Source organism: Lygodium microphyllum, chromosome 28, assembly GCF_053477565.2.
Source record: "Lygodium microphyllum isolate KBCC chromosome 28, Lygodium_microphyllum_v1.1.10, whole genome shotgun sequence".
NCBI classification, from domain to species: Eukaryota; Viridiplantae; Streptophyta; class Polypodiopsida; order Schizaeales; family Lygodiaceae; genus Lygodium; species Lygodium microphyllum.
The window spans coordinates 29,102,176-29,118,518 of record NC_141162.1 but is presented as its reverse complement, the minus strand read 5'-3'; the positions used below and the strand labels follow the sequence as shown (position 1 = coordinate 29,118,518).

Genomic DNA, 16,343 nt, shown 5'->3' with positions numbered 1-16,343 from the left:
GAGCGTGGATGCCAAACTAAACACACTAGAGAAAGCATTGAAAACGCTCATCAGCAATAACAAGAAGACCTTGGAAAAACAACATTAATCAAGTGCAGCGAGGCCTATTAGACAAAATCACAAAACTTTAAAGCAAAGTTGAAGAATGGAGGAATGAGAAGGCACCGGTCAAGGCGAGCATGAGGCTAGGGAGGTAGTACAAGTGCACAAGTTTCATCTTTCCCCCCCCAACCCCGCACAAAAAATCTCTCTCTCTCTCTCTCTCTCTCTCTCTCTCTCTCTCAAACAGTCCATGGATCGAGGCTAGTACATTGATTGAAGTAGTCAAAAAGAACAAGTGCCAATGAATAAAATGGAGGTGATGAATGCCACGTGGCAAGAGGAGACCAAGAGAAGAGCTAGGGTATTGCACATATCTATAAAGGATAGGACGAGAAAAGTAGCACTTCTGGCCAGCTAGAGAGTATTGCACATATCTATAAAGGATGGGGCTGAGGTCCCATAGTTGAGCATTATCTTTCGAGCCCCTCGGTAGTGGAGAGCGCTGATGGATGAGATCGAGTGGGCCCTGGAAAAGGCGGCCTGTTTCTACTAGTGTACGGAGTCTCGCCTCTCAACCTGGTTGATAGATGCCCTGGTGGTACCACCAGGTGCATCCATCACCCCCATGGTCCGCCCGAGGGCTACCGTTGGGGAATGGAGCTCACCATCCAAGCCGACAGTGAAGCGTATACGCATGCCTCATAGTTCCTCTTCTTTCTTAGCGGCTTCCACATCGAATAGATGCTTGTTTGGTCAGTTAGAGGTCTCCCTATGAGTTTACACCTCGCATCTTGGAATGTGAATAGCCTCCACTATAGTGGGGCATGTGGTTCCAAGAAGTTGATTGTTCGGTAGGAGCTGCAGTCTTTGCCCTTGCCAGACGCGGATCGACATCTTACTTCTATAGGAGCACAAGCTCACTCCTACCCAAGCCGAGCGGGTAGGGAAGGTACTCCCGGGCAGTTCACACACTTACTCAGAGCACGCCATCAGTGCCCACGGCAGGAGTGGAGGCGTATGCACCTCTATTGGCCCGAGTCTCACTACATGTGTTTGAGACCATGGGATGATAGTGGGAGGGAGGGTTCTATGGATTAGATTGGATATTGGGGACTCGTGCCTTGGAGCCCTCAATGCCTATGCCCCTACTGAGGTTAGGCATGCAGCAGGTTCTGGGTGGAGATCGCGGCAGGACTCCCAAAGGTGGACTCCTGGATTATTGGAGGAGACTTCAACAACTTGGAGACTTTAGGGGACCAGTAGGGCAGAGGCAGAAACTACCAGGGCATGGCTAGGGAGGAGCAAGAGGCATGGAAGGTCTTTTTACTGGCAGTAGGAGCACGTGATGCTTGGACAGGTCGCTGGACTTCTCTTGGGGATATAGGCGGCTAGGTGGAGTTTTGCTGGAGCGGTTGAAAAGGTTTTATGTGGGTGAGTGGGGATGCTCTCGTGGAGGCCAGGTTGAGCAGTTGGCGGGCACCACGTTGTCCGATCATTGCTTGGTTCTCCTGACACTTGATCCCCCAACATCTACCCTAGACACACGATCCTGTCGGATCCCTGACTCGATCTATAGGAGGGAGGAGGTGAAGAGATAAATTGAGCAGATTTGGACTAGGGAGTGGGGCAGGAGGGAGCGGATTGTAGAGTAGGTTGCAGAGGTCCTAGCCGAGTTGAGCACTACCTGCAAAGAGGCAACCCTATAGGCCAGGCAACAGAGCTGGGAGGAGAAGAGAGCACTCCGGCGGGACCTTGCAGCCATGTAGAGATTATTACAGGAGGCACCAAGGGATCCCACCCTCCACGCACAAGAGGTGCGCGCTGCGCGCGAGCAGCCATTGCCGGCCAAGAGAATAGGCGCTCGGAGTTCTCATTCTGCATCTCAGCAGCCTTTTGGGCGTGGAAGGGGGACACGATGTGCAAGGAGTTTTTTCAAGTGCACCAGCCCCTCACCTCAGGAGACTAGATACGCAGCCTTCAGGATCAGTATGGGAGGACACATTCTAATGATGTAGACAGTAGGTCTGGGATCACATCCCGTCCCTCGTCACAGAGGAGATGGGATGCTCCCTCCTAGCCCCCTTCACAGAGAAGGAACTAGAGGAGGCTTTCCATACACAGGACAAGCAGAAATGCCCGGGAGAGGATGGCCTTTCTAAGACTTTCTTCACTACCTACGGGGAGGTGGTGAAGGACCCCTTACTGATGGCCTTCCAGGAGATTTTCACTTCAGAATAGATACCAGGGACTCTTTTGGCATGCCTCATAGGTCTTCTCCCCAAAGGGGGAGACCGGTTGGAGCTTTCCCAGTGGAGACGGATCACCTTAATGTCAGTTCCCTATAAGGCATTGGCAAAGATGATTGGTAGGCGACTATGCCCTATGCTTCCAGACATCATCCATTACACACAGATAGGCTTTGTCTAGGATAGAAGCATCCTAGACAATGTATTCACCTTCTTTGAGGTGACAGAGTAGGCTCAGCATAGTGGGCAGGGACTGGCCATACTAATCCTGGACTTCGAGAGAGCCTATGATAGGGTGGACTGGGATTTCCTAGAGGGCACCATGGTGAGGTTGGGCTTCCCCCAGAGGGGTCTCCGCCATATCCATGCCAATTCATACTAGTTGTGTTTATGATTGTTCATCATATCGAGAGAAGTGGGTGTGTCCTCTTATGATGCGTTCCACTGAGCAATACTTACAAGAAGAAACAAGCTTCATTGAACCTTTACCAGGATCTACGCAGGTTCAATCTTGTATCGGCTTTAGTCTAATTGCACCAATCTTCTTACACAAAAAGTTTTGCCATCAACAAGGTCATCATTGAGCATTGTAGTTTCATCCTGTTTTTATCTTCTAACTGCTGCTGTTTCTATTCCATTTCAATTTTGATGGTGATGATAATTGCAAGGTTTCCTTGCTTTTGCAACATTTGCAGGAAAAGCTTTGTAGATTATGATCCTCGTCTTGTAGCACCAACATGCTTGTATTTGGCCTCAAAGGCAGAAGAAAGTACTGTTCCGGCAAAGATACTGGTTTTCTACATGAAAAAAACTCGTGAGTACTTCAAAACAGTTGAATTGCATTCTAGTTGTAGTCTTTTATAGAGCAAATTTTCTGCTTCCAGCCTTAGATAAGACCTTTTTTGGTGGTCTGTGTGTGTGCATTGTGTGTGCGCATGCTTGCAAGGATGAGCATATATGTCCTGACTTTTATCACATCTATGTCATGAAGGGATTTTTGGTGACGAGAAATACTATTTTGAAGTTCCTGATATATTGCATATGGAGATGAGGCTTCTCGAAGCACTTGACTATTATCTTATTATCTATCACCCTTATCGTCCAATGATTCAGTAAGTTCACACTTACAGATGCCTGTCCAGCATTTAGATGCAATTTGTGGGTTTTATCAGTCCTCTGCAGAAACACCTGCAGTGTAATAAAAACAATTCCAAAAGAACCGTACACCAGTTCTCAAAAGAATCTTAAAAAATATGATCTACCATGATGGTTTTGATTTTATTTTTTTCCCACTTCTGCAGATATTTGCAAGATGCAGGATTCACTGATCTAACAAAGCTAACTTGGTAAGAAGCTTCATAACTTTTAGCTGATGCAACATGTGACTCATTATTCCTTTGCAAGCTATCAGTTTTGTGGACGTTTTCATTCTTTTTATGATCTACAGGTCCTTGCTTAATGATTCATACAGGACGGATTTGATTTTGATTCATCCTCCGTTCATGATTGCATTGGCATGCATTTACATTGGATGTGTGCTCCAAGAGAAAGACACACTTGCATGGTTTGAAGATCTACGAGTCGATATGAATACGGTAGGGCCTTTTATTGCTCTTCATGTGGTTGTGTATATAAGAATGTGGTGGGTCTTGTTCATCACTTGATTGTGTGATGGAATAATCATGTTTGTTGGTGCGAGCAAAGGTGTTGTGTCTTGCATTATCTGTGCTGGGTTGGAAATACACTCTCGCATGTGATAAATTCGGCTTGTATACCTGGATAAATCTTCAAATTTTGTGTTTTTCTAAACATAATACAAACGTCTGCACACACTGTTGAATAGTAGTGCTACAGAATGTATACTTTCAATTCTGGAGAGCTAATGAGCTTATCTGGTTGACAATGTGAGATATACCTTGGCAAAGAAGGTTAAATATCATCAATATCTCTGAGTATCTTCAAGCAATTATTTGGCCAGGGGAAGCATTGGATCTTAGACTATTTGATGTCATTATAATGAGTAGCCATAGAGATTGGCTATGTTATTGTGGAAGAAAACTAAGAGTCGCATTCTTTTTGTGCAGATTACGGATATGCTTATATATTACATTTTCAGGGTGATGCTTTCTATGGTATTGTGGACAAGTATAAATTTTTTTCAGATGTTGAAAAGACCAAGTTCCGACGTTTGTAGATGCAGGCTATAAAAAGTCACTTTATAAAGACTAATAACCGTTGCCCAGCTTCTCTGAGAGGATAATGTTTCTGTCATGGCTCTATGAACAGAGCACTAGCAAGCAATCTGGTGAAGCAGTTCATGAGCAATGACAGAGCATCAGGATTCATAATCTTGCCTTCACTTCAGGCTATTGTCTCATTACATCTCTCAGTCCTGTGCAAGAGAGGGGCTTCAGATTTGGGTGATGCTACTCTTGTTGTATCTGTATGCAACATACGTTTTGTTTTTCTGGCTTTTCACCTGCTCATAGATCACAATAAATGGCTGGTAGTCTATTACATTTTGTAAGGACGTTATGCAAGCTTGACTTGGCTTGATTTATCCAGACATCATGAAGTTCTGAAGTGATGGGAGGCAATGAGGCATACTTATTGCAGAGACTTTTTTTACACCCACAATAAACCTCCTGGGCCCTGTGACAGTACAAATGAGTGTCACTGTGTCTTCTATGTTGCACCACATTCAGACCAGGCTGTTAGGCCTCTCTGCCAACTCCACGCTAGTTGATATGTGCCAATGACCATAATAATAACGCTCTTGGACCAGAAGCACTGAAAAATGAGGATGTTTGGAGCCCCTAAAAGGGATCTCGTCAAACCCCCCTCTCCCAAATCATGCTTGAGTCTCTAGAATAGTCTCCTCTGGTTGCCTAGAAGCTGCATTTCTTGAGTTGGTTGGAGTTAGCATACTACTTTCAATTGTTTGTGTTTAGCTGCTCTAATTTTCGATCTGCTGTCAAAACAACCACTCTCTCCCTGTGGTTATCACAGAAGGTAATACAACCCCTATCATGAAGAACCATTCCAAGTTTATGACATAGTCAAATCAGGTTTCACTTGGAAGGAGGATTCTAACAGTGAGCTTGGCCAACAAAAGCTTTGTTGTGGCAGACTACTACACACTGTCACCATTGGATTTATGCCTGCAGAGTTGATGTGTGGGCAAAGGCCAGTGATGCCCACATAGACTTGTACACTTGGAGTGCTTTGCCCTAGCAGGAGGATATGTCTAGGGAGGAGCTCTTATCTCTTCACATTCAGCTCGAAAGAAAACCGGAGGATATACAGAGAGGAGTGTAGAAACTTAAGGAAGCTAGGCTGTGGAATAAGGACAGGTTTGATAGCAGACACAAGTTACGATCCAGAGCAGTGGAAGAGGGTGATTGGGTATTGGTCTATGATAGTAGCCTAGAAAATCAGCATAAGACTATCTGAAAGATGGTGAAGAGATGGCTTGGGCCTTATGTGGTGAAGCATGTCTATGACAATGTTACTTATGTGCTTACAGAGCTTGATGGGATTGCCAAAGTCAATGTCACTAGCAATATGTTCTGGATTGCCGAGTGTGGTAGCTTGTACATATTTTCTTCGCCTATTTTACTTCCCATATGCTAGGAGAATAATGGAAGGAGATTGGGATCTCTCAACGCCATGGCAAGGAACATAAGCATCTCTATCTCCATGACGAGCTAAAGGTCCTCGTTAACAGTGCCTCCTTCCATAAGGTGCACTGTGCACGGAACGTTTATTACACCCAATGGAGATGTAGTGGCATATTTAGGGAGATTTGATAGAGGAGAGAAGTGGCATAACCCCAAAGATGTGGATGAGAAATTAATATCATGGGCTAGTGTGAAGGATACCTGCAAGGATGATGGCTTTTCAGTATATTTGGGAGGGCTAATTGCCTATACATTGGAGGCATCTTTTTTGGGTGGATTCTATATACTTTTGGGGGTGGCTTTTGGTCCTTTGTCGATTATCAATAAAGCAAGTGTGAACATATTACTAGAGAAGATAAAACAATTGGAAACCTTAGGAGTCAAACTTGGTAAAGTAACCTTTGTGATTGCATGCTCATACAAGGAGTATTCAGTCAAAATCCAACCTGCTTTGCTGGAGTAAAAATTGGAGCACAACAAGAGTGGTAATGGCTTATCGGCACAAGTGGACACTATTATGATAGGGGCCCAGCCCGCCGCCCACCGCCCACCAAGGGAGGTGGAAAAAAAAACATTCCATGTGGGGGGGAAAGAATAGAGAAAAGACTACAATGCTTTAGGAAAAAGCTAGCCAAGCTTGGGGAAAGGAGGTGGGATGCTTTGGGGGGCCTCCTAACTCTAGAAATATTGGTGCAAAAAGAAACACATCGCTGTCTGTTTTTTATATGTACCTTCAGATCTTGCTAGGAAGAGGAGAAAGGAAATTTGGGATATGTTGAGCTAAAACTCCATTAGCTTGACTTAAAATAGCCCCAAAACACACTTAATTAATGAAGAAACCTTCTTATTTTAAAAAGAAACACAATTCTAGAGAGTTATTATATTCCACATGCAAAACCCTAATTTGGGTGCCCCAAACTTTCTATGAATAGGCATGTAGTCCACCACTCTCCCTCAAGCTGTATCTTTGTTGCCAACACCCCGTTCGCAGAGAACATTGTGGTTAAAGCTTTCCCCAACCATTTGCTACCATCTGGCACTTGATTCTAGTCTTCACCACCTGCCTGGATCTGTTACCTACAATTTGTCTGTTGCATCTGATGTTGACATCAATAATTGGTGTTGTCGCCAGCAGTCTGAAGCTCTCCTCTTGATATTCTCTTCTCCACAACATAGGAGGGGGGAGTTTCGGAAACGGGGGAAACGGAAACATGAGAAATTGGAGTTTCGGAGTTTTGGCCAAAATTTTGAAAACAGGAAAATAACGTTTCACATTGTACACTAAAATAAATACATTATTATGTGGCTATGTACAACATGTACCCAAATTTCATACAAAACTTTGAGTCTTCATGTTATATGATTGAAATCATGATTCATTACACATGTTACGACTCAGGAGTGAAGATTCAGGAGTCAAGACTCAATGGTTGAAACTTAAGACAGCTTAGTACAATTAAGACTCAATTTTCAAAACTTAAGGCAACAATATGAATTATAATTTATGACTCAAGAATCAACTATGATCTAAAGAGAAGTGAAGACTGACATCAAGAACAGTGGAGATTGACATCAAGAACAATGGAACAAGAATCAAGATGTATAATAAGTGAAATCAAGATACAATGATACATATAACTATGTCATGTGAATAATATGTCAAAACTCTGAAGTCCAGTGAGCACTGAGCATTGTATACTAGTCTCTAGACTTCTTGACTCATCCTGACTCTGAGAATCTATGCACCATCTTCTTGTCTAACTCCGAGAACCCTGATCGAGAAGTTGATGAAGCAACCTTAGCCTTAGCCTCAAACTTTGACTCTGACTCTGCTTGTGATGCACGACCATGTGTGGCCCTCACTCCAGTGGCTCTAACTCTCCTCTGTGTACGAGTCTCATGCACTGGTGCCGATAGCTCCTCATAAAGCATGGAGTAGATATCCCGCTCCTCATGTGGTATCTCCGAGATGTCATGCATCTTCTCTATATCAATCTTGTCAACCTTCACTTTTAAAGGTGAACGACAAAAATATATATCATATGAGAGAAGATTCAACCTATTCATACATATCACAATTTACAATCCAACTTCCAAGCAATATCAAGTATCAAGGTTAAAAAGTTAATTAAAAGTCACCAATCACATATCAAAGTAGAGCAGAATTGCAGTATTTCTCCCACCAAGAGAGAGGCTGAAGTTGTATCTCAATGAAGAGAATGATTGCGGAATGCCAACAAATTATCATCTACTCTCCTCATCATATCTATATCATCCCTTGTGAGGTGCCTCGTGTACTCCATGAAGCCCTTATCTAACTCCTCGCTAGTAAACTGTTCCTTATTGCGCCAAAGGGGATGCAAGATATGTGCGATAGCATGGATTCAAAATATAAAAGTCACCAATCACATATCAAAGTAGGAGCACAATTGCCGTATTTCTCTCACCAAGAGAGAGCCTTAAGTTGTGTCTCTAGAAGCCTAGCTGTGGGTCGGCTAAAATGAAGAGAATAATTGCGGAATGCCAACAAATTATCGTCTACTCTCCTCATCATATCTATATCATCCCTTGTAAGATGCCTCGTGTACTCCATGAAACCCTTATCTAACTCCTCGCTAGTAAACCGTTCCTTGTTGCACCAAAGAGAATGCAAGATATGTGCGATAGCATGGATTGATTTATGGAACCAATCCCATCGTACATTCCACACTGCACAAATCTCATCAACCCTTCATAGTGAAAGGATGATGGATCATAGATAAAATAAGCTAAAAACTTAGAAGTTAAAATAATGATCAATCATCAAGAAGTTGTTAACACTAAATAATTACATGTGTAAAAGTTAAACAATAATTTATTTATCTTGGAGCAAAAAGCTGTTGTGAAGCAAGGCCTCGCCAATTTTATCCATATACTCATATAGAAGGCCCAAAGTACTCCCCTCCATATCAGTGATGCATAATACAGTGCAAATAGAAGTGAGACTTTTCACCAATGCCTCTGCCTCAACCCACTAACTCTCATTTAAAATATTGCGTCTAAAAGCAAGAGCCTTTGGAAAGTCTCTCTCACTTCATGTGAGTCATTCCTAGTATGCAATGGTCCGTATCAAATTTAGACGGACCCGTATCAACCTCTCCAATACAATAAACATATAAGCAAATCTAGTGACAAAGGGCTTTAATAGCTCAAGTGTGGTATTGGCTCGAAACATGCTTGTGACGGATAGCCTCTTCTTCACAAATCTTACTATGCTTGTTGATGTCTTGAAAATGTCATCCACCCAAGACATTTGCCCAATATCTTCAATAAGCAAGTCTAGGTAATGGGATGCACATGGAATCCATACTATGCTAGGAAACTCTTCCTCAAGCATATGTCCCATAGATACATAATTGCTTCCATTATCTGTCTCACCACCTACACCACATTTTGGACTCTTGCATCCATTGTATTGTGCATCCATATTTCATCCTTGTCTCCTTCATAGGCTCAAATTGAGCCTCTATTTAGTCTATGCTTTTTCATACAATTGGTTTTGTACTTTTTTGCATTTAGAGCATTTCTCCACATGGTATCAAAGCTAGGTACTCTTTGAGAAACCTTGGCCTTTGATTGGAAAGCTCGTTCATGAAAAAAAGGATCAGGAGTGGGCCTCTTAGCTTGCTACTATACCATTTGACATGAGTGGCGAACTATCGGACAACCATAGAGTCCACAGACCATATCAAATTTCTTCCGCCACTGAGTATGATCTCATCCTTATGCATAGTGCTCAACAAGAAGTTGAAGGTAAACTTGAGTTTTCTCCTTTAGATTTGGTGCATAGAACTAATGATCTTGTAGGACCTTCGGACTCTCTACTACGGACTGGCCAATCTGCAAGTGGAACTTGTCTCGGATTACACACCACTTTCACAATTCTTCGTTTCTCCAATGCCAAGTACGAATCCTATTATTGCAGATTCTATGCCAATTGATTTTGTATTTTCTATTGGATCAGGGGATTCTCGTCAAGAAGGGACTCTTCAAAACAAACTTTGATTTGAGAGTAATGAGGAAAACATGTATTCCTTTATGAACTTAAAACTAGGTAAGAAGCTAAAAGAACTTGTAAGTACTTTGTTTGTTTCTTTTCTTTTGATTTTATTTTTCATGGTCAATATGGAGTAGGTGCATCTTCATCTAATGCATTTAATGAACAAAAGGAACCAACCATGTTTCCCACAATAACATCTATCACAAATCCATTTAGGCCCATCCCTCCCTCATTTTCCGTTGCACCTTTCTTTCCACTTCCATTAAGTGCACCACATTATCCACCACACACTGCAGTGGGGGATTCTATATATTTAAACATAGCCTTTAGGACCTGTACATATCCGTTTTCTGGGTGGTGTATTTGTGAGACAGAGGCTTGACCTTCCATACACATACTTTCAAGTTATCCCTTTGGGAGTGCATCCCAAACATACTCGAGTGTGGATCGTTTGGTATCGCAATTTGCCTCTAGCATTACCTAGTGGACCATCTGATCATTATGTTGTGCCCCAACTAACATTCGGACAAGGCTCTTGTGTCCTAGTACCTCCACCTATACCTATGGTATCATACAGACCTATGTCTGTTTCAGTACCTCCGCAGCAATCGTCACTCATTGGAGATTAGCAGCCCATTTCTGCCTATCCATCATTACCCGCTCCTCCTCCTTATCTACCATCATTACTACCATCTTATCCCATCTATCCATCTTCTTAGACACCTCATGGTTCTAGCTCCTCATCCGCCAAGCACGCTTTTCATTAAAAGACTCACTTCAACGGGTCAAACTCTACTACTTGGTCAAATTTTATGAGGCATGTCTTAAGACTCTCAAAACCTATGGGGTTTAGTGCAGGGGTTGAAACCCCAACTTAATCCTATCCTTGTTCCATACAAGGTTGTCCAGTAATGGAAGACTCGTTATCGTGGAACTTATGCAAGGCTTATTACGTGAGTTTCACTTCAACATTTTGACTTCGCATCCGAGCGTTGGGCACATTTGATTGATTGTTGTGCGGCTCAAGATAGGGCCCATCACATCAATTTGGATCATGAGCTCCAAAACTTCTAAATCATTGAAAATGATGACTTGAAAGTCAAGTTGACTGAGAATCGTATCTCCTTGTCGAGTTCTCAACCATTGGGGCTTCTAAGTCCTCTGACTATCAGGCTAATCTGTTCCTCAACAAGCTGCCAAGAAAATATTTCCATTTTGTGCAGCAGGTGATTCACAGCCTCAGGTGCCCACATTTTATGAGTTTGATATTAGTTGTTGCGTTGCGCACAGTGGTCCAATCAATTTCATAGCACGTCCTCCATAGAGGGGGCTCTTGTTGCATCTTCTCATAGGGGACAACAGGTCAAGGGTAAACAAAGCTCAAATCAAAATCAAAATCAAAAGAGGGACTAGTGATTTCCAAGGAACCACTCAATCTACACTAAACTAAATGGAAAAATGTATCTAAAAAGAATAGGTATTATCAGTATTGTCAAAAGGTTGGCCATTATGACGATGAGTGTCGATCTAAGGTAAGAGGCACATAGCCAATATCCAAGAATAAGACCCTCGTACCCCAGTCGGGTAACCTCCAGCAGGGGAAGCAGCGTGGTGGCAATGCCTAGTAGGGGCAATGGCAAGGCCAAACCCACATTGCCACTAGTCAGTCATCACACTTGGTGGACTACTCAACTCCAAAGGGTTTTTTGGACTGGTCTGTAGAGGCCTACATTGTCTCCTTAGAGACATCTGATGGGAGTCTTATTTATATCTGCGAGTTGCTTCTCGATGAGGTGCTTGCAGAGGCCCACTCGTCACAGTTGAGCATGTCAACACCTATTTGGCTTGTGGACAATGGAGCTACTCATCACATGACTCCTAGAGCGGACATTTTCATTTTCTGAGTCTTTGTAGCTAGGAGTGTTCATATAGGAAACAGCTCCCGCGGTCAAGATTTAGGCCCAAGGTCGCGTGACTTGGGTCCAGATATTACTTCGCTGGATGATGTCTATCATGTCGCCCAACTTGGGGTGAACTTGTTGTCCGTTCAGTAGCTTGGTTGGTTGGGGTGAGCAGTTTTCTTCATCGTGATCACAGTCGAGGTCCTCGACTCTCAAACTGGTTTAGTGATTGCTCATGGCAAGGCACAACCTAATGGCCTTTAGCATATGACATACTTTCATACTGAGCCGATTGTCGATGATTCAGAGTTCCATTGCTTTTAGTCTTTGGGCACAACACGAGAGCTTGCGGACTCTGAGCGCCTTTGGCATTTTCACTTAGACCATCTTGGCTACGACTCTATGTATGAGCTATTGCGTCAAGGGATGGTTGAGGGCCTTCCATGCCTAAAACTATCTCGAGAGGTTTGTAGAGCATGTCAGCTAGGTAAACAGTATCGTACACCCTTTCCTCAGCAATCTGTCACTCGTGCTATGGAACCCTTTAGACTCATTCATGTAGATCTTTGTGGTCCCACATCCATTGCTACCTTTAATTGTGTGCTATACTTCTTTTTAATAGTAGATGATTTCTCTAGATACATATGGGTGTACTTTCTCAGGCACAAGTCCGATACTTTCACTTATTTCGGTGCTTGGGTGCTGTTGATCCATAACTGGACCAATCGCCGTGTGGATACTATGAGGAGTGATTCTAGTGGCGAGTTTTGCCTCCCATGAGTTCTCTGAGTTTCTATAGGAGTAGGGCAATTGCATGCCTGCTCACCTCTACCAACTCCTTTGCACAGAATGGGGTCGTAGAGCGTAGGAATCGGGCAGTCTTGAATATGGCACACTCTATGCTGTTTGCAACAGAGCTTCTTGAGCGCCTTTGGGTCGAGGCTGCTAACACTTTAGTGTACACCCTCGACTACAGTGATCCTTAAAAAGATTCTGTACGAGGCATTTTTTGGCTCTTGGCGTGTTATTTGTCACTTTAGAGTTTTCGGTAGTCATGTTTATATACACGCTCTTGATGACAAGATAGACAAGCTTACCCCTCCAGTAGATCTCTTGATCTTTGTGGGCTATTTTTTCAAAGTGAAAGCCTATCGTTTGTTCAATCCTTGGATGAATAAGGTGATTGTTAGGTGGGATGTCGTCTTTGATGAGAGGAATATAGTGTAGTCCTCTACAGTGGACTCTTTGTCCTCACCTTTACTCACATCATTTGAGATCGTGCCTACTTGGCCGGATCTACTACCTGTTCTTGACCTTCCAACAGATACTTCAGCACCTAGGCCTCCTCTACGAGACCCGTTATCTCTTTAGTACCAGCAAATCATGCAAGATTTGGGGTCCTTTCATCAATGTTCACTCCGGAGGGTCCTAAAAGGTTTGCTTGGCTCACCCCTCAGGCTTCATATGCATCACTATTTACAGGTAATTACATTGCACATTCTGAGTGAGATAGTTGGTAGGAGGCTCTCTAGGACCCTTTGTGGCATGAGGCCATGGAGAAGGAATTGGATAGTATTGATTGAAATGGTACTTGGACATTGGTGGATCGTCCTCGATCATCGGGACAAAGTGGATTTTTAGGACTAAGCTAAAGGATGATAGTACTTTAGACAAATACAAGGCTCGCCTTGTAGTACAAGGTTTTAGGCAAAAGCATGGCATTGATTATAAAGAAACCTTTGCACCTACCACTTGTTTGACATCATTTCATATGTTGATTACGCTCGTCGCTCACCATGGTTGGCTGATCTATTAGATAGACATTAAAAGTGCCTTTCTAAATGGTTGTTTGGAGGAGATAGTCAATGCGGAGCAGCCTCACGGCTTTTCTTCCACTGATCATATTGACAAGGTATTTCGCTCGTGAAAAGCTCTTTGCGAGCTAAAGCAAGCACCGAGGTCTTGGTACTATAGGATGGATGAGTTCTTAAGAACTCATGGATATTATTCTACCCCCTATGATCCAAACCGATACATGCGCACCACTAGCGTGGGGGTAAGCTATATCCTAATGTATGTTGATGATATCTTACTCATTGGCTCAGATTATTCTGTGGCTATGGTAGAAATTAAGGCATAGCTTTGATCTACATTCGAGATGATAGACTTAGGATTGTTGTCTTATTTCTTTGGGATGGAGATTGTTAGATCCGAGGAAAGTATCTTTTTCTCACAGCAGAAGTATGCCTACAATTGGTGAAACAGTATTGCACTAATCAGATACGGCCAGTGGCCACGCCTGTAGATCCCATTGTCCATCTACACAAGGATACCTCGAGTCAGGTTTTTGATGCTCACACCTATCATTCTATTGTAGCTTTTGAAGCCACCTACTAGACCTTGATCCCACTAGCAACCTTCTGTTCTAACATCCGCACAAAGCCACAGTTGAGTGACATCTCAAAACAGCTAGTATGATGACAAGTGCAACACCTACCACCAAAATCCTGAGAGAGATCAAGCTAATGGAGTGATCAATAGATGCCAAACACAAGCAGAGTGCAAAGCCAAATATGTGCATGTACTTTTTAATGTTATGCATTTGAGCATTTATGTTTCTTTTTGTTTCCATAGTGAAAATGACGAGACAAATGGGCAGTATGTGATATTCCAAACCTTTGGATAAAGGATGTGATGTATTCTTTTGCCATTTGTTTTGTCAACTAAATTTAGAATTTTGCTGGTTAAAGGTCTACAAGCAATGTGGATGATATACTTCTAGCTGAAATGTAGGGAAGTATCTCATTTGATTATTCATTGAAGTCAAGCTGCAAAATAAATTTCTCAATTCACAGCCTTCTTGATTTACATCAGAATACTAAAATGAAGTTTCTAACTAAGAATTTCTTTGATTCACAGATAAAAAACATCACGATGGAGATAATTGATTTTTATGAAAATTATAGTGTCATTTCTAGTGAGCGACTAAGTGCAGCATTGTGTAAGTTGCCACAAAGGTCTTAAGGTCTTGGGGGAGAGATTGGCATTGGCTGTCAATGTGACAAAATTCATGTAAGTTTTGATCAGAAGTTTTGCTGTTAAAGTCAAGGTTTTGTAAGGCATAGATTTTCATATCTGGCTGCAGAGTAAAAGACTGGTTTTTGAATCTGGTTTTCTTACATGATTTACGATGTACACACAATATCCTAGTATGTTTGGTGCATTTGGTTATTTTCATTGACAATGGATTTTTATGAAGTGAATGAGTAATATGGCATGTAAGCACATTAAATGCTTTTGAGTAATGTTTGCCTTTGTTATCCAGTTTTGCTTTTCACGAAGGATACAACATTAGTATCAAGGAAGGCAGGCAACCAGTCAGGCAGGTGTATCAGCTGAGGAAAGGCTGGTCCCACATCCGGTCCCAGTGCCTTCCAATGCAGTTCTGGTGTTGGAAATGGAGGAACAGGTTGTGCTCATAAACCAACAGCATTTAATTTTCAAGGTAAGTTAGAATAAGCTGAAGGTACTGGAATTTGCTGCAATCCCATCTATCATGTCATCACAGAGTGCTTCTCAATCAGGATTGTGGATCCAGTACCATTGTTATTTTTGAGGAAATGCATACAAATCAAGAATTCTTTTCTTGGTACAACTGTTGATATGGATTAAAGACGTCAAACTACTTGAAGGATGTTTCAATGGTGGTTAGAGGATATGCTATCAAGCATTTCCCACCCCAGCTAATAGGTGGCTCTCCACAAACCAGTTTTAAGCTTCGGGCCAGCTTGTTTTCTCACGTCCAGTGTCCTCTCTCTCTAATAGTTGCACCCTGCTTTTACTAAATCTTGTTTTGTGCATAGAACAATGCAAGCATTGATGAGTCCAAAAGCACACCCAACATCTTGACTTTGTTTATTTTTACTGGCCAAGGTTTATGACCTAGGTCAACATAACCCAAGCACATGCAGTAGCAAACTAAACCACATTAGGATAAGAAGGCTTACTTTAAAGTGCAATAATTTCATCAAATGCTTTCGAAAACAAAAAGTGCCATTGCAAATTGTTGCTCACAAATTTGTTTGCAAGAATTTGTCCTTCACAACACGAGGACAAAGCTTGTGTGGTATTGTGCATACAACCATTGAAACAGTGGTTAGCGTTAATGTCTTAGGACTTTATATATTGTTTTCCGCTACAAAGTGCACACTTTTAAGCATTGATCTACAAAGTGTGCCTTAAGTGGAGCTTTTGCTTTTGAGTGTTAAAGCACAAATGCACTCCTCACGGGGAGCTTGCAAGACTTTGTTTTTGGCTTTATTGGTAGTTAGTAAGTGCAATTCTAGCTCACATTTATTTGTTTTAAATTTACAAGACAATGATCAAAGTTGAGATGTATTTTATTTGGCTTTTTGTATTTGGTGGTTAATGAAGA

General features: G+C 42.4%; 1 protein-coding gene across 2 annotated transcripts in view; it reads left to right on the top strand.

Moving 5' to 3' along the window:
• Window positions 1-15,948, top strand: part of LOC148011287 (cyclin-C1-1-like) — a 71,377-nt gene extending 55,429 nt beyond the window's left edge. The window contains exons 5-11 of one of the 2 annotated variants that reach the window (XR_015689365.1): window positions 2,984-3,102; window positions 3,280-3,400; window positions 3,590-3,634; window positions 3,736-3,883; window positions 14,828-14,980; window positions 15,234-15,413; window positions 15,493-15,948. Coding sequence is in view for 1 of the 2 variants with exons in the window: in XM_087670663.1 (XP_087526789.1) it covers window positions 2,984-3,102; window positions 3,280-3,400; window positions 3,590-3,634; window positions 3,736-3,883; window positions 14,828-14,932 (538 nt within the window). In the remaining variant the exon portion in view is untranslated. Of the gene's footprint in view, window positions 1-2,983; window positions 3,103-3,279; window positions 3,401-3,589; window positions 3,635-3,735; window positions 3,884-14,827; window positions 14,981-15,233 lie in introns of both variants that reach the window. The other variant, XM_087670663.1, reaches the window with a different exon arrangement.
• Window positions 15,949-16,343: the final 395 nt, after the last annotated feature.